At 36.5% G+C, this 18,808-nt stretch overlaps 1 protein-coding gene across 5 annotated transcripts in view; it reads right to left on the bottom strand.

The window, feature by feature from the left end:
- The window catches only part of LOC136293347 (sodium channel protein type 1 subunit alpha), an 84,682-nt gene that overhangs the window by 28,634 nt on the left and 37,240 nt on the right, over positions 1-18,808 (bottom strand). For 3 of the 5 annotated variants that reach the window (XM_066190015.1, XM_066190012.1, XM_066190011.1), the window contains 12 exons: positions 14,935-14,998; positions 14,441-14,582; positions 14,085-14,291; positions 13,293-13,598; positions 12,174-12,554; positions 10,825-10,957; positions 9,773-10,011; positions 7,270-7,443; positions 6,310-6,666; positions 5,120-5,602; positions 2,213-2,330; positions 691-845 (listed from right to left, as the gene is read on the bottom strand). In XM_066190015.1, the coding sequence (XP_066046112.1) occupies positions 691-845; positions 2,213-2,330; positions 5,120-5,602; positions 6,310-6,666; positions 7,270-7,443; positions 9,773-10,011; positions 10,825-10,957; positions 12,174-12,554; positions 13,293-13,598; positions 14,085-14,291; positions 14,441-14,582; positions 14,935-14,998 (2,759 nt within the window). The remainder of the gene's footprint in view (positions 1-690; positions 846-2,212; positions 2,331-5,119; positions 5,603-6,309; positions 6,667-7,269; positions 7,444-9,772; positions 10,012-10,824; positions 10,958-12,173; positions 12,555-13,292; positions 13,599-14,084; positions 14,292-14,440; positions 14,583-14,934; positions 14,999-18,808) is intronic. The other 2 variants (XM_066190014.1, XM_066190013.1) reach the window with 1 other exon arrangement.

Raw genomic sequence — 18,808 nt, 5'->3', positions numbered from 1 at the left:
TTTTGAAAAAAACCCATATTTTATAGTTAGGGTTTTATTTCATTTATTGGTATAGATTTGTTATTGTTATGATTGTCTTGCCTTTATTTTGCCCATGCATTTTTGTTAGAGCAAATTCATATTTTTGCAGATGTCCCTTCAGTCTACATGAGTCAGTAGAAGCTGAATTTTAAGTCTGAATAATAAATTCTTATTCTTAGAAAGGAATCAAAAAAACCCACCATACAGTCTTAGCTTTTTTTGCTGTTCTAGCACACAGAATTTATGGGGCTACATAAGCCAGCCCTGGCCCTTGCAAGGGGTTTTGAACTGTTTATGCCACTATAGTTCCAAAGACTTCAACAGTGACAGTCCTTTCCCCTGAGCTGAATCAGTAAACAGCAGTGAAAGGGGGGAGCGTGCTCAAATAAAGTTTAGTATGTTTTCTTCTTCATATGCTGTTTCTCCCTGCCTGAGCCATTTCACTGCCACTTCCAGCTATGGAATTAGGCTCTCTCTAATTACTTATGTCTGTTCTTTTTTCTACATATTGTAGAAGAGACTGGTTTTTCTATTTTTCCCAAGGCCCAAATAAAATTCAGTTGTATCATTTGAAGACATGGAATTGTGTTAAGTTAGAACAGTGTTAGAAGAGACAACTCTAAGGAGTTTTCTGACAACATGGAAACATTCTCTTCATGTTTTACTTACTAGAGCTCCACTACTGAGGAGAATCATAAAGACAATGAAAGTCTCAAACCAGTTGTGTTCAACAATCCTGAAGCAGGTTTTTCTAAGGTTCCACCACTGCTTTCCTCTCCCTTCTTCTATACTTACTTGACAGCACTTGAACCTTCTTACACAGCCTTTAGAACAGGGGATGTAATGAGAAAAAAAAAGGGAGAGATTTTGTTGATTTGCATTCTTTTAATGATACAATGCTATTTTTACTGTGCAATTTAGTAAAAAACCAAAGGAAAAAAAGTAACACTGAGATAATTGGAATTTACAGTTAAATGAACAAGTGAGACGAATGTATTCCTCATTTATCAAGAAGTAAGTGCTCGGTACAGTGCACACAAAAAGATAAAAGTGCATCAAATGCGAAGCCAAATTACAGAAAACAAAGTGAGAGTTAAAATATACAAACTCATCCAAACATCAGGTAGGTTTATGTAGTAAGATATGGGCAAATTATATTAAACCGTACCTTCTTTTGTTCAGGATACTCAATTCAGACAATGTTGCATTCATTGCATGAAAGAAATCTAAGCATCTTACCTGAGTTCTGGGCTTTTCAGTACGAGATAATTTCACTAACTTGTGCCCCTAATTTATTTCACTTTTATGATTCAGCTGTTGACTTTTATGTAGAAAAATACCAGTAATAAAGAATGGTATTTTCTGTGATGAATCCTAGACTGTTGCAGTACTACCTCTCACAAGTTCAATGAAAATTTCTAAAGAATCATCTGTTACCATGTCCAGAAGTAATCCAACCTGACAATTGCATTTATTTTCCAATGCCTAAATCTAACTTTTGCTTACAGATACTAAAAATGGCATTTGTATTCTTATATTACTGTTTTAAAAAGTGTTTCTTTCCCCACCTCCTTCACATGCATGCATCCATAAGGTTTCTCCCAAGGAAATGCCATTACAAAAACATTTATGACCAGATTGTGGTTTTACTGAATTGTGGGCCAGCAGAAGGAAGAATGAAAAATGAAGGAGTCCACCAGGTGAGACTGTTCTTGCCCTAGGAGGCACACAAGGTTCTTCCTTCTCCTTTCGCCAATTTGTAGAAGATTAATTTAGCATTTTGCACCAGACCATCTAGGTGCAGTTTTTATTTATCACTAAACAGCTGTTTTAGTAATGTATATTTTATAAAGTATTTACATATCTGCAAAGAATATTTTTTAAATAGTCTTTATCATCTGTAACTAAACTCTGAAAGTACAGTAACATACTAAAATAAAACTTTCTATACCATATTTTTCTTATATTAAAAATAGAGATACATTTCCAGTAAAATGTTTCCAACAGATAATGTAATTGTGGGATCAGTGTCCACATAATATATTATGGACTAAAAGTACTACTGCTAATAAGCAGAGCTTAAACACTAACTAAAGGGTAATATGATTCATAAATCCTAATACTTAACTTACACAGAAAATGATTCTGTAATTTTATTAATAATTATTACTAGTGTTTTTCTTCCAAATACCTTCTGTGAAACAGGCCTCAGGCTCCTGGGCTTCTTCAGGTTCAGCTTCTGGTTGTTCTTCTGCAGGAAGTCCAATATCAACTGTGCTGCCTTCAGATGAACTAGATGAATTTAACTTCTGTAAAGGAAAGAAGCATCAAAAATGCATAGTAAAAATTTTAAGGTGAATATTATTTGATACTGGAATAAGTAAATGCATAAGTAAAATGTTGATAAACATCTGAGAAATTTTTACAGTCTGGTTTTCCTCCTTCGCTGTAGGAATCTATTAAACAGAAGGTGTATCAGTAACAGATCAGACTTCAAATAAAATTGTGCTTTAAACTGAAAAATGTGGGTAATGGTGCTAAATCTGAGAAGATGTATGACCACAACAAGCCAGAAGTGTCAATGATCTCTTGACCTACACAGAAATAATGAAGTTTAAAGAAATATATAGGAATTTGTAGTGTCTCCTGAAAATCATGTAAGAGTCTAAAAATAGCTACATAAATGTGGTGGGAGCTCAGAGGAATGAGGGAAAAAAGCAGAGAAGGCCATACATCAGAGGTTAGTCAGTCCAGATTAAAGTTGCTGAAAGTCTAGCTCAGAGTGAAGCAGAATCTGCAAACAATAAGGATGAGGCAGTTTAAGTCTGTAAAAAAGTCAGATTGTGTTTTATCAACAAGTTTTCAACAACATGATGAGCATAAAGAGAGAATCATAAGTTGGAAACCAAATTAAAAAAAAGAAAAAAGAGAAAAAAAAAAAAAGAATGCGCTTAAGCTTATTCTCATCCTATAAATCCAAAAACTGTTGCAACACATGCAGCTGGAAGCTGGTTGCAATCTATCTCTTCAGTATTGTGGCTAAAACTTGGGCAAAATTGTGAAGTAAATACATTTAAATATGTATGACTAAACAAAACAATGAAACAACTGCAATATAGACCACTGAGTCTAACTGTAAACTCAGCACTGCCAAGACCACCACGAAACCATGTCCACAGATGCCACATCTTTTAAATACCTTTGGGTATGACAATTCAACCACTTCCTTGGGCAGCCTATTCCAGTGCTTGACAATCCTGTCAGTGGAGAAATTTTCCCCAATATCTAATCTAAAACTCCCCTAGTGCAACTTGAGACCATTTCCTCATCCTGTCTCTTCTTACTTGGGAAAAGCCTGATCACCACGTCACCTCCTCCTGGGTTCATCAGTGCTAGGTGGCAGCAGGCCTTTTGGTGTTGAGGACAACAAAACCCCAAACACTAACTGCAAAACTCTTATTAAAGCAGTGGTAGCAATAAGACAGAAGTGTCATAGTACTTTTTCAATGGAATAAAAGGTAACCCTGTTCCTACAGGCAGCAGCACATCAGCAGACAACTTTTCAGTTGAAAAGTTGTTTCAGCAGAAACATCAATTCTCCATTGGTCAGTCATAAGCCAGGTGGTGGCTCCTGTTTGACTGTCTGCTCTGTGATGGCTTGGAAGACTGGACTGGACAGCATGAAGGCAGCTGTGGAGAGTAGATGATAAGTCATTGTTTTCCTCCAAAGGATCTTTGTTTAAAGGTTTAATTTTGAAATTCTTCATGTTGGGGGTGGTTCATAATGTGCTGAAAGAAATTTTAAGAACCTTTGTTGTAGCAGTGGTTCATAAGCGTAAGTCAATTTAATGATAGACATTTTAGCTAATATTTAACAGGAAAAGAATTATAAATGTTTCAAATATTAATTAGGAAATGGGAACAACATTGTCTCTAAAAGAAGTTGATATGGGAAGAGGCTGTTTTGTACAGGTCTCCTTTCTTGGAGGAGGATCCAAAAATTGCAGTTATCTTAACACCGAGCTTTTGCTGAGAGCACTAGAGGGCTGTAATACACACTGAAAAGATAGTGGTAAAGAATTCAGCTACCCTAAAATTTGGTGCCGGAAGCACACTGTGAGCAATACAACAGTGGGACAGAAGGGGGAAGATGAGCTATCCTGTAAAGAAACTGCATTGCTACCAGAATGGGAACTAGCTGGTTAAGACTAAGGTTTCTCAAGTGAGAAAACTAATATTGTTAAGTGTCTGGAAAGGTAATTTTCTAATTTGACTAAAATGGCAACAAAATAAGTCATTGAAGGTGTAGTTGTATTGCAAATTCTGTCATTGAATCAATTAAAATTATTTTGCTAAAATAGCCACATACAAAGTTACGTAATGGAACAGTTATAGCCTTACTATGCTTTTTAAAATTACAGTTCTCAAAAAGGCTCTATATCAATAGTCTGCTTTAGCTTCCTTTAGCAACATTAGATATTTTCATCTGATCGTACTTTTAAATTTTAACAACGAAGTGAATTTGAAGTATGTGGGAGAGTCTATGTTTAAGACTTCTTTTTATGGGAATCTAGGTCTCGAAGAGCTGACAATTTTAAAATATAAAAGAATTCATACGTCTGAAGGAATGTCTAAAGGAGTCACATAAACTATCTATATGTTTTCTGGTTTACATCTGCTTTTTCAAGAGGCTGTGAGAAGATCTATCACTCTTCCCATGGGACCCTTGTCACAGAAGGTAAACAAAAATTTCTGGTGGAATAACACTGCAGCTAAGGCACTGTCCCCTACAAATTGTTACAACTACCATGGGGACCATACATAGTTCTATGGATTAGTTGAGTCTCCCATTACCTGGCCTCTTATCACCTCTTGGAGGCTATAATTTTTAACTCTTTCTCACACTTTTGTTCATCAAGAATTAAGTCCTTTATACACTCACTTATGCCCATCTATGAAGAAGTGTCAAAATAAATGATTAAGAATTAAATACATGGCTTATGAAAAGTAAAACAAACAACCCCAAGCAATCAAAAAAAATCCTACATATCAAAGACCCTCAAAAGATTGGAGAGAAATGCAAAAAATATCTGAATACCTCTTTGCTTTCTTCCAGGTCTGATTCACTACTAAATTCTTCCGTGTTTAGATTCTCAAAGTCAGATTCACCCACAGCAATGGGCACTGTCACAGTGAGACTTGGGTTGTTTATGAATGACATGTAATCACTCTCATCAATTATGTATTTTTCCACACTGCTGCCTGTACCGATACCACTGGTGGTGCCGTTTGCATCTTTAATGTAGTCATGGTCCTTGCTTAATTCGACAGTTGTATGGTTAGAAATACAGCTATTTTTGTTGTTTAAATCTTCAAGTGGCTTGATTTCATCTAAAGCTTTCTGCTTTTTAACAAAAGCTTTTTGGATGAATTCACGTGCTTTTCTCTTCACATAATCTATGCCTTTCTGCATTCTTGCCACAGCAATCTGGAGATTGTTCATTTCATTATCATCATCTGTTACGGCAAGGTTGTCTGCACTAAATGAGCTCAAGAGCAAGGCCAAAAATAGGTTCAGTACCTGCAGAAAAATTTAAAAAAAGATGTTCTAGACTTTATTTTAAAAAAATAACATTTATTTTATTAAAACATGTCCTATTAGTGACATCAAAGACTGAAATCCCAGTAATTCACCATAACCAAAAAACTACGCTCAAAAATTTTTCTCTTCTCATAAAAACCAAGCTTATTTCACTTAGCTTAGGTCCTGCTCACTATTCAAAAATATTTGTACAATTGACTAATATCTGTAAACGTTTCCTTAACTCCCCACAGTATATAAATATTGTGGTGTCATAGCCCATAACTTAAAAATGGAGTTATCAAATTTGCTGTTCAGCATCATTAAAAAGTTTCATTTATCCCATCGTACAACCAAGATTAGATCATTCAGATGACTAATCATACGGTGTAAATAACAAAAAAATTCCACAGCGAATGATTTATAAAGAGCCCATAAACTAAAATTATTTGGAGCACAAAATATTTTCAAAGGGCCAAAAGAGAAATTAGTTGCATTCTTAAGTGCCCACTCTGACATTCTTAGGATTTTGACATGGCAGAATATTTTGTTCTCTATCCAAAAAAGCTCTTAAGCTTAAATTTAAGCATTTCTTGAAACCATCTGCTTAAGTGTTTTGTTGAAGCAGAGCCAGAGCACTTAGTTCACCTCAGGACTGAGACCACTCTCTTGCCAAATCATCTTTTGTTAACACTTTGGTTACATACCACTAGGTTTCCAATCACCATGACCATCATGAAGACTGTAAGGCACATGGCTTGGCCAGCAACCTCCATGCAGTCCCACATTGTTTCGATCCATTCTCCACACAGCACTCGGAATACAATCAAAAAAGAGTGGAAAAAATCTTGCATGTGCCAGCGAGGAAGCACACAGTCACTTGCGATTTTGCAGACACATTCCTTGTAGTTTTTCCCAAATAGCTGCATCCCAACCACAGCAAAAATGAACACAATGATGGCCAGCACCAGGGTCAGATTCCCCAGAGCTCCCACGGAATTACCAATGATTTTTATCAACATATTTAGTGTTGGCCAAGACTTTGCCAATTTGAAAACTCGTAACTGGAAAGAAAGAAAAATATTGTTATGAGAACCAGAAAGACACATGGATATTTTAACATTAATTTGTGGAAGGATATTGATGCAAACTATGCCTTTAGTTGGACTGTTCAGAGGGTATCATCTTGTCTAAAAGCATGAAGATGGAAGTTTCCCTCAGGAAAAATTTGTAAAATTGTAATTTGATATTCTCAAAGCATAGCTTTTACTGAAGGCCACAGAAGCTACTGATTTGAACTTGAAATCTAGGTTTCACCTGTTAAAATAATCTGGACAACTTTTCAACTAGTATGTACAGAGATCTACTCCTGTGATGCCAATTAGAGCATGATACCTCTAGTGAGTCAATTTATTTCTGCATAGCGGGATGTTTCAAGTGTGTACATACAGTGGATACATTGGAAATAGGTCCAGGGCACCCACTACTAACTGTTTGGATCGCTATCAATTCCCACTGAAGACTGTAAGATACCACGGTTAGTAAGGATTTGGGCTAATGAAACTGTCCTCAGGATCAGTATCATGGCAAGCATCAAGCAAATTTTTAAGACAAAATAAAATTATTTTAATGAAGCTGCATTGAAAAATCAACTGAAGTATATTTACCAATCTGAATGATCGAAGAACTGATAGTCCTTCCACATCTGCAAGACCAAGTTCAACCAAACTAAGGGTTACAATAAAACCATCAAAAATATTCCAGCCTTCCTGGAAATAATAGTAAGGATCCATTGCAATTATCTTCAGAAACATTTCTGCTGTGAAGATTCCAGTGAAGACCTGAGTTGAAAGGGCAGTTTGTTATTTCATGGTGTAACATAATACTCCAGATCTAGTTGTTGTCTAGGTTTTTAATTCAAGCTATGTCTTATCCAAAAGCTACACTTAAAAATAGTTACATTTACTGTAGTGATTTATCATGTCCACCTTCCCTTAACAAGTGTCAGAAAACCAGGTAATTTTTCTATTCATTACATTTTATACTAAGTGAATTACATAAACTTCTGTTTTATAACATTTAAAATCCAATTTCAACGCTCTAAGGATACGGACTTTCTCAGGTACTGTACAAACAATGTCCCAAATTTGATTTTTCCTAATATAAACCAGAATGCATTCTAAGAAATTATATGGTACAGTTCTTTCTTGGTATACAAATTACAAATGAGGCCAAATCTAAGACTACAGGGGGGCAGCTTCTTGCCTGCTATGACCTGCCATTCAGTTCAACAGAGCTGTGATTATTTATACCACATGAATAAATGGTATATTCTAATGTATCTCAGTTGATACAGCAGCTGAGATACTTTATAATGTACTAAGGTACAACAGTTTCCTGAAGCTGAGTAACTTCTTCCTGGGTGTGCCCAGTAAGTTCGGCAAAATTGGTTGGCTCAAACACTTCAATGTCAGGAATAAAGTAGTATTTAAGAATGCATTTTAAACAAAGTGCTGCTGGTAGTGATTTCTCATCATGAGTTTCTATGCTGAATGAAGTGGGAATTATATTTAAGACCCACCAAACTAATAACTCTGAATAGCTTTGAAAGAAGTCTTGGAAGAACATCTTCTAGGATAGGAACATACTAAAGCCACCATTAAAACTTCTTGAGCCCTGCTGTGAAATGATTTTTTGGTGTTGTTTAGGGATTTTTTTCCTTTTTTTTTTTTTTTTTTTTTTTTTTTTTTTTGTGATAACCTATTTTCCAGCAAGCTGAAAAGAAAATAGGGCAGCTAAAGAGAATAATAATCTAAGTGGGATAATCAGGAGACAGGAAAGAGAAGTCTGACTTTCTCTGCCTAGGAACACCAATACTCAAGGTAGATTGTAACAGTCTTTAAATATACTCTGATACAAACACCAGAGAGGGAAAGGTTACCAATTTTTAAGATACAAGATTGGAACCCCTGAGAAAGACATAGGAATGATACAGTTTGAAATGCTGGCTTAGGTTCCTAACAATCAGAATGGCACAAGGAGCTTTAAAGTGGAACTTTTGGAGCAGGCAACCTCCGAGATCCTCTCTATTGCAGAAGGGGTTTATGTCAGGGAGCCTAAAACTGAAATATGGTGCTTATAGACAGTTTTTCTCACACTCTCTTTGCAGTCAGAAGTGCACCAAGATTTATATGGAATTTTCTTGGTTGGAAAACAAAATGCTATAAAATGCTACAACACAGGATTTTACATTTTATTAGGAAACAAATGTTCAGCATTTCCCTTATTTTAAGTACATGAAAATCAGCTGTACAATTTTCTATTCATTCTCTCTCCTAAATTCTATAGTTATTTACATGATCTATTTGTTTCTCATTACAAAACAAGGATTATTAAAAATGACATTATAAGAAATCAATTCTTAAACTAAGAGATAAAGTAGGACTGTAGCTGCAGATACTTCTATGTGATCAAACCTGTCAGTTCAAAAGCATGAGAGCTACAAAAAGTTAACTCGTGAAATCTTTAATAATTTATCTTTTTGAAGCAGAGAGAAAGGGAGAAAATACAGCTGACAACATGAGGAAAATATATCTTACTAATTATCAGAGGATAAAAACAATAAAAAAGAAGAGAAGAAGAAGTACTGCAGGATATTTTTTACATAAAGCAGAGAAAGAAAACAATCCACTTATCCACATAAAAAGACTTTTGCAGGAGAAAATTCTAGAAACGCTTTTAAAGTGATCTTTTAGCGATTGTAAGTTTCTGCTCAGGAAACAGCAATTAAAAACATATTCATAATTTAAAGCTTTGTATTGTATTGATCGAGAAATTAACACTGCATTTATTTGCATAGCGTCTCTTTCATGGATGCAAGGCATTTCCTGGTTTAGTAGTTACACAAATCAAACTCTGCTTAAGATGGCCTTTACTTAATGTAGCATTGGAGCCAATTTTTAAATTTTTAATTAGGTTTTGCAGAACACAACAGTATATTGACTTTACAGTATCCTAAGCTACAGGAGTCAGGGTTGACAGTTCCAAAAATGTTCTGATACTTATATCTGAAGACCAATAAATATCCAAAAAGCTGTTAAAGCTTTTTCTTTCAGTTATTACAGGCATATTTCCTTCCAAATCATGAACATAAAACCCCAACAAACTTACCAGATTTCCAACTGAAAGTACATTATTGAATTCGTCGGTCATCGGATAATGTTCCATAGCCATAAAGAGCGTATTTAAAACAATGCAAATTGTAATAGCCAGGTCAACAAATGGGTCCATTACCACTAAGTTGACAATATGCTTAACTTTTAACCAATGTGGACTGCAGTCCCAGATCAAGAAAATATTTGCAAACTTATACCAACATGGTGGGCATTTCTGTCTCGATTCTTCAAGTTCTGTGGGGAAAAGAAAGTTTATATATTGTAACTATGTGATTTTTCTAACATTCCTCATTCCAATATGAATTGTTTAGGTCAAGTTTTCAGTCTGTAGTGGTAGTGATTAACCTCCCTTAAGCTCCCATTCCACAGGGCTTTTAAGGAAAGTCTTTAAAAATTGCAGTCAAATAGGTTTGCTATGTCCATAGCTTATCTGTCAAGCACAACTTCTTTGTATTCCAATCACTATGCCAATCAGCATCAATTTATGCATCCTTTTGTATTATGTATTTAATTTTTCCTTGATTACACTTAAGCTTATTTCTCCCACCTACTGTTCTTGTATGTAAATATTTTCATTCTGAAATTTGTAGCATTTAAGTGAAATTTTTCATTCCAAATTAAGAAAACAACCCATTTTGATAACCTAGAATAGCTTTACAAAATAACTGAATAATTATAACCGCAAAAATGTATATATATTCTAACAATAGTTGCATATGTTTGAAAAATGATCAGTGGCTTTTTTGTGTCCAATAACACATTTTTAATTACTATGCATAAGTATCCACTCAGCTATGACCGTGCTCATGAGTTAGACGGTGACAAAACAATGAGAAAGAAATGCTTCATTATGTAATAACTTTAATGCTTAGTTATGTAATAACCTTAATAAATAAAGAGTTTTGAGTTTACTGATGAATATATGTCAGTTTGTTGGAAAACAATCTGTACTTAAGCTATTTTAAATCTGTTTTCAAGTTTCAACTCAAATTTTCAGAAATCCATGGGAAAAACAGGATTAAATATTAAGTTATGCATAGCACACACCTTCCACAGTATTTGTGAGGATGCTAGCAATACTCATGGCTCTTTCCCTTAAAGCTGGATCTTCCAGGAAGTCCATAGAAATGTGAAAAGAACCTGATATTCTCTTCCTCATTTCTGGTTCTGTCGTGGTGCCCTATGCAGAGAACGATAGCAGGTGAGACCACGTTGAAGAAACAACCAGATAAGCAAATACTACATCAGCCTGTTAGTAGTGTCTTAGCTTGGACACGTGCTCCGTGCGCTTCATATTTTACCATGTCAGACTTTTATTACTTTTTAGTACCTTTTAAATAATTTTAGAAGGGCATTAGGTACCCACAGTTTAAGATTGAGAGAGAGTTTATTTACTTAATTTTTGCATTTTTTTTCCTTCAAGATGTGAAAAATCTTTAAACATTTAATCAAACTTAAACAAATGGGAAAGGGTTGAGTTCAACATATTGCACAAAATTTTGCAAACTGTGATTTTTTTTCCTTGCTCCTGCTGATAGAATATTCTGGGATTTGTAACATAATAGTCTTTGCCCCTAATCAAACTGTAGCAAGTAAGAAAAGTCTGACTTCCTCATGCTTCCTCATGCTAGTATTTTTTAGCAGTCTGAGTAGACAAATTCTAAGCAAGAAATTTTTTGGAGACATTTTCTCTTACCTTGTGTACAGTAAGAGAATGGCAGCAATATATGCTGCACATATGTTCACACAGACATTTGCATTTTTGGAAGTATGTATTTAACTGTGACCTTCCAATGAACTATTTTTTGTCTATACTACAATAGTCCACCAGAAATGGATGGAAAATATATAGGAATGAGATATAAATGGTAAGAAGGAATTGACAACTTCCTTACGTTTTTAACCAGGCTGATAAGGAAGATAATTATCAAAATTAACTACTAATGCTAATTTTGATAGTGGTAATACAGTATCATATTGATTGCAGTTATAGAACTTTTTTTGTATACTATTTTCCATTGTATGTCAATATATTGTATTATATTATAATATATCAAAATATTGTATGTCAACCATAGCTAGATGGACCTTTAGATCAGGTAAAGGAAAGTATGGCACAGTAATACAGTGAAGCATAGCATTTTTATGAATGTGTATGTTATTTTTTTTACTTGGAAGCTGTGACTTGCATTTGTTAGTTATAAGAACCTTTGTAAGTAAATGCTTAGGTTGCAAACCTATCTTAGCTGTTTTATTTAGTAAACATTTTACAAGATGCAGGAGCATTCACAGCTTGACCAACCAGGAAGCATTGCCAAGGGTTCCATTCTGTAGAAAACACTGGCTGGTGCAGTAAGGAAAGGCCACCATGCCTAAGCTATTTAAAACTTTCTTACATTGTCATCAGTAGCTGGTTTATCTATTATCACCTCTGGCAGAAGCTGTCCAACAGGCGATGTAGGAACAGATGGTCCACCAACCAGGGAAACCACCCCATTGCAATCCACGGTGCTGTGCATCTTCCCATTCACTGGAAACACTGCCAGCATCCTGGATGACCTACTGGCCTGGCTAATGTTGCTGTTGCGCCGTTCGCCGTGTCTGCGTGGCACGAAGAGAGAATCCCTTCTGCTGTCATTGTCTTCAAAAGTGCTGTGCTCATCATCAGCAAAGTCGTTTTCTGATCCTACATCCTTTGCTCGACCTCTGAAGCTGAAAAGACTTGTTCTGCTGTTGCGCCTTGGGGAAAACAGGGAGCCACGAATGCTCAGCAAAGACTGCAGGCAAACAAAATATGTGATTATTAGCTGAAATCCTCAAAGTTTGCACTGTTATTAGATTAGCATTGGTTTTCTTTTTTTTCTTAAATGAGAGTAACCATTTTACCCAGAAGCTACATGCTGCTGTGAAATTTTTGCATGTGTTTCATTAGAGATATACTCTGCAGATAGAAATATTGCTGTTCATGGATTCTTAAGACAAAAACAGTGCTGAACACTCCTTTTTCAGCTAAAGTTGCCATATAGATTAGTTTCTTAATTCCCACCAAGAAAAAAAAGGAAGTCCATACATTCACTTTTTCTCATGTATAAAGCATCTTGCCCATAGTGAACAAACATTGGTTCAAACATCATTGAAACAAGAGGAAAATGCGAGGCTGTTGTAACAGAAAAATACCGTAGCATTTTAACAAGTCTAGGTAATACATAATCACGCTAAAAGGAACCCTACATAATCAATCAGAGGATATTTTAATATGATTTTTAAATAATCCTGTTAGAAGAACAGAGATATGAGGTTACATTTAATTCTGAGGGGTTTTTTTACAAGGCAATCTAGCAGCTGGAGCATTTCCTCTCAAGCACTAGCAACACTAATTAAGGTAATAAAAGTATCAGTATTTCCTTTGTTTATGCAATAGCATCGTATTACTGTACTTTAGGAAGACTAAAGTAGTTTTGCAACAGCCTATGATGCTTTAAATATATGCTAAAAAAACCCACTGTAGGCAATACCTGATGTGGAGAAGAATACTTCTTTTCATATGTCAGTCTATTGCCTTCAATAGACAATCGGAAACCTTTCCTTCTTATGCTGTCTTCTGATTCAGACTTGTGAAATTCATCTTCATCTTTTTCCTCTCCTCCAGACTGCTCTTTCTGTTTTCTTTTTTTCCTTCTATTTCTCCTCTCTTTTGCACTCTTTGAGCTCAATTTTGATGCATCTGAGGAACTTTCTGAGAGTCCTCCTGCTTCTCCTCCAGCACTGGGCTCCCTGGACTCCGCAGATGCTGTTACTGCTGCTGCTGCAACCGCTGCTGCCTGCCATGATGCAGAAGGAATTTATGCTACTGAGCAAACCATGACAAAATGTTTTCCTTTCTTTACTTTACTTATACATAATTTCTACTCCATAAGTCCCAGATCTTAACACTTTCTACAGGCTATCCTCTCCCTAAGTTTTTCTTCAAATTATTATTAATCACTTGACTCAAGATATGTGTTGGTCACAGACTTCTTTCATCCATCATGAGTAAATTTCAAATGCAGAAGTCTACCAGACTGTGTTAATGACACTAGACTAGAAAAACATAGTGAATAACCTATACCTAGTTGTACACATTCCTTCTTGATGGCTGAATCATTCACAATATCCTTCTTCAGTGCAGAACAGAATACCTCTGATCTAGCTCTGTCATTGAAAGACCAACAGGGTGCTTTATATCTCTAATTTCAGAAAGCAGAAGATGAATATCTCTAGTAAACTCACTTCCTTACAGTCCTGCATTACTACATGGTAAAAGATACCTGTGCTGCTTCTTGTTGCTTCTTCAGTTGTTCCAGCATCTGTTGAAATTCTGCCTCTTTCTGCTCTGCTTCTTCCAGGGTTGCTTGATTCTGTTCTTCATAGGCCATGGCGACCACAGCCAGGATCAGGTTTATCAGATAGAAAGAGCCCAGAAAAATCACCAGAACAAAAAATATCATGTATGTCTTCCCAGCAGCACGAAGAGTCTGGAAATAATAATGCATTTATAAGCAAGTGTATTTTCCCAGAAATTCTGTTTTTCATACCATTAAAATTCAGATAAGAAATTGACTCTAGTCCTTTAACATCACTGCTACAAACATATTTGGTCTATTTTTCATTAAAAAATTCTCACCAATTGGTAGAGGTTTTCCCAGAAGTCCTGAGTCATTAGCCGAAACAGTGACAAGAAGGCCCAGCTGAAGGTGTCAAAACTTGTGTACCCGTAATTGGGGTTTCTGCCAGCTTTCACACAAGTATATCCTTCTGGGCACTGCCTACAAAGACAAACTGGCCATTACCTATTTAATCATTTTAATATTATCATCGGGATAATTAGTGTACTCATATGTGCAGCCAGAACTGCAAAATAACATGTTTTGCCAGGTTTCCTCTTCAGGTATTGCTCTTCCTGTTACTTGTCAACCAGGCAGGAGCTGGTTAAACATCCAGTTTACCTGACCAATCCACTGAGCTCTGACCAGGAATACAAATCCTAAACCCAGTGTAAATGGCTTTCTAATGTGAAAGGAAGTGGTCACCTAAAATAAGCCCCACTTGAACTGTCTATCTATAGAACATGGATCTAATTTCTAGACAGTGCAATAATATAATGAAATTCGGTCTTACCCAGCATCAGAGCTATTTCCACAAAGCAGAGCATCACTTTGCCCTTCCAGAAAATAAAAATGACCTGTTTCAAAAAGAATTTTAAAAATTGTAAAATTCAAAATATAGCCAGTACCTCTAAAAGTTTTAAGGTGATTTCTGATCCAGTTTTAAACAAGCAGTATTATTTTCTCAGCAGGACAACAACTTTACAGTAAATTATATTATGAATTAAGCACTGTTGCTCACAGCCCTCATTGCTAAAACGCCAAAATTTACTAAAAATTCTGGCAAATGCTTCTGGGTGTGAAATCCCCCTTCTCTCTGATCACTGAAATAAATCATGCTTTGTGAAATAACATATAGTTGTTTATTAGAATACTTAAAATCCATCTGAAAAAATATTCTCCTAATTTCTTCAAAACTTTCTGATCAGTATTGCTGGGGGTTTGTTGCTCACAAGCACTTGTAATGGTTATCTAATATGTCAACCCTGCAAAAACCCACCCAGCTGCCAGTGGCTCTGATGGTTATGGGTGTGCACACACTCCAGCTGTAGCCCACTGACTGAATGAAGCCCACTGGCATAAACCTAAATTTAACTCAGACATAATTACTGCAGCAGTCACACCTTCTTAAGTAACATTTTAAGAGTACATGGGAAAAAATATTGAAGACTTTAGTAAAATAAATCGGGTAAGTTCCACCAAATCACCCTGTAACCAACCATCACATAGTCTGTACAGTAATGCCATAGTTAAAGGACTTTTTGGATGGTTTAAATAACAAAGACATTGACCTATCTCTTCTTACAAGAACAAAGAGGTGAGCAAACCTTCGCGCTTATTAAGATTCATCTTGACTGTATCCTTGAGAAGTGTTTTTCTTTTCTCCCTCAAAGCAGACACCTAGAGTCTTGATTGCTAAAATCTTGGTTTTTGGAAGAATTATCACAGGAGAAGCTTCTCCTGTAATAACAATCTCCCATTTGGTCACAGGCATAAGGATGTTTTTTATACAGAGTCAGACCATGTGTCACGTTTTTGATGGAATCCAAGAGGACTGCCTCAGGCTGTCTGTAAGGACAGGGCAGGGACAGTGGTGATGCTCCTCTGAGCACCTCCCTAGCTCAAACACTTCTGAATCGTAGCAGCTTCAGAATTAAGGTGGTACCTTTTTTGCTTCCTGAGCAGATTTTAACCCCATGCTGGATTTCTTCTCTATTTAACTGTCCTGTTAGATTCCCTTAAAATTATCTCATTTGAAAATGAGTGCAGGTGAGTTTAAACTTGAGTCTGCTGTGCTGCCCAAGCCAGGCTACAGACACTAACGAATTGTGAATCTGAGGAGGTATCACAAGCTGCTGGCTCAACACATTCATTTGCTGCAAGAAGGGACACAGTACCTGGGCCAGCTGCATCACTCCATCCTGAGAGCAAAACTCACCATTTGGAAAAATGAGTCTTTAAGTTGTATGTAGACCTTGTTCTGACACTTCACAAAAGACTAATTTTCAGTGTCTAATGATGTATCTGCATTTCACAGGGAACAATCTCCTGTGCTGTGCCAATTGCACAGCCCTGTGTGTAGCTGCTGTCCCTCTGGGCTGGTGTGCATTGCAGAGCTGCTCTGTGCTGAAACATGGCTGTAAACAGAAAGCTGACAGGATGCTGGCCACAGCTGACCCTTAGGAAGCAAACCTTATTCTGCCTTATGTCAGCTAATCATGATTAAAACATGCTGGAACGTAACAGCTTGTTGGGAAGAGTTCAAACCTGCTTTGATATGGTTTACATGGAGCAGTCAGTCTTGATCAGCAGTGCAGCAGCTGAGCTGAACTGCTACAACAGGTCAGCACTCAGGTTCTGTGCTTCAGACAACATGTGCCCTGCAAGGGTGCCGTACTTGCCAGTTTCACAGAAACTAAAGCCACACAGCCTTTCTCTGAGTGCACTGATGCGCTTGGGCAAGTGCTCAAAATATTATCATGCTAGGAAAATTTTTATAACACATAAGCTGAGCAGTGTAAGCATGTACCCCTACCTAGACGCAAAATTTTGAATTGTATTTTACCAAAGTGAAGTGAAAAAAATTCCCTCATTTCATGAATGGTGTAAATTTGAGAAAAGCTCCCTGGTAGGTGAGCACCTAACTTTAAGCAAGAGTAAAGCTGTTTGAGTAAGCATAGGGTATAACATGAGAAGCACAACAAATAAACAAACATTATTTATTTCATAAAATAGATTGTGAGATGCTTTTTCTCAGAAAAAAAAAAAGCTTATGGAAAGCTTATTAAGATAAACCTCAGCTTATCTGAAACTATAAGTTTATCAGCATTCTTGGAAAAAGAAAAGCGGGGCGGGGGGGAAAGAGTGCTTGACTCATTAATGCCAGGAATGCTTACATAAAGACCCTCTAAATGGAGTCTCCAAAAATTAGTTCAGTCGTAAAATTAGGGCTTACATGCCTTTTTCTGCATAGTAGACACAATTAATGGCACAACAACTTCATAATTCTTACGAAAGACACTGCCATTGCACTGCTCTGAGCTGCAGGTAAAGAGCTGCTTGCTGCTCTGTGAAGCAGCTGGGTTTTGTATCATGTCTGTCCACTCGCATGCAAAAACAGAGCAGGAAGCTGTAAGAAGATAATTTGCCTCTTTGAAACTGCTGGTAAGCAAGAACAACCTTATTAACTTCATAGTAAGAGTTGTAATTTCATTTTTAATTTCACAATACATATGAGATTCTGTAAATATACCAAAGGCTCATGTAGCCATCCAATAAAGTACTTCCTGGAACCAATTCAATTGAGCTTTATTTTCAGGGGGCTCCAGGTCTTCTTTAAATCAAATGAAATGAGAACTTAAGTTTATAAATTATTTGTTAAAAAGTCAGGAAATTAAGTTTGGCCTTGAAGTCTAGGTCTTCATTAGGAGACTGCTTAGACTGTCATACCACATGGCATGGGATCTCCATGAATTCACATGTTCACGTAAATTGAGTTTCACAAAAAAGATTGGTTTAAGAAATTCAGGAGGAAATCCATCATAGTCATTGATTAGCTGTATGATCACAGTTAGAAGCTGTCTCACTTTTATTCAAAATTTGTCTGGCTTTGACTTGCAGCTATTGAACCTGTTATATCTCTGCCTGCTAGATCAAAGATATGTCTACGATGAAAATTCTGTTCCCCATGGATTTTTTTTTTAACTGTGATCCAATCACCCCTTAAACCTTCTCTTTGATGTGATAAGTAGGCTGAGCTCCTGGTCTATCTTGGTATAAAGCATGTTTTCCAGCCCTTTAATCATTCTGCTCTTTTTTGAACTTCCTCCATTTTTTCAACTTTCTATCTAAATTGAACTTTATATAGTATTCCAGTAGCAACTGCAATAATGCTAAACACAGGGGCAATTCTGTCTTCCTGATCAATAACTTATTTATGTGAACAGGATATTATTTAGCTTTTTGGCTGCAGAGTTTCAGCCTTAATTAGTCAGTCCTGACTGCCCCAGAGTGCCTTAGGTCCCTCAGTCTCCATATGGGTAAGGGCTTTCCAATTGCAGTTCTGTACCCTGCCTTTCAGTTTCCCTGCAGCCTTACACACAAGCTGCTGTGGCAGTGTTTTCCAGAGCCTCTGTGGCACTATTTCTCCTGCGTCCTCATGTTGTTCTTCATGTCACTTTCATTCTCACGACCTTACACTTGCAAACACACTATTGCCACAGGAGGTGCTCACAGGAAGCAGTTGTCTCTGGTGTTTCTCCTCCTTTTCCCTCTTCTTTGCTTGTGGCTTTCGGTTTATATTAAGTGACCTAATAACGTGCATGTACAAGCTTAAAAACCAGCCAGCCGTGCAGCACCCACTCTGATCATAGGGCACACCAATTAGT

The sequence above is a fragment of the Chamaea fasciata genome, unplaced genomic scaffold, assembly GCF_029207755.1.
Source record: "Chamaea fasciata isolate MVZ Bird 193981 ecotype frontalis unplaced genomic scaffold, bChaFas1.0.hap1 SCAF_8, whole genome shotgun sequence".
NCBI classification, from domain to species: domain Eukaryota; kingdom Metazoa; phylum Chordata; class Aves; order Passeriformes; family Sylviidae; genus Chamaea; species Chamaea fasciata.
The sequence above is the reverse complement of the archived record's forward strand: the minus strand, read 5'-3'. Positions and strand labels throughout refer to the sequence as shown.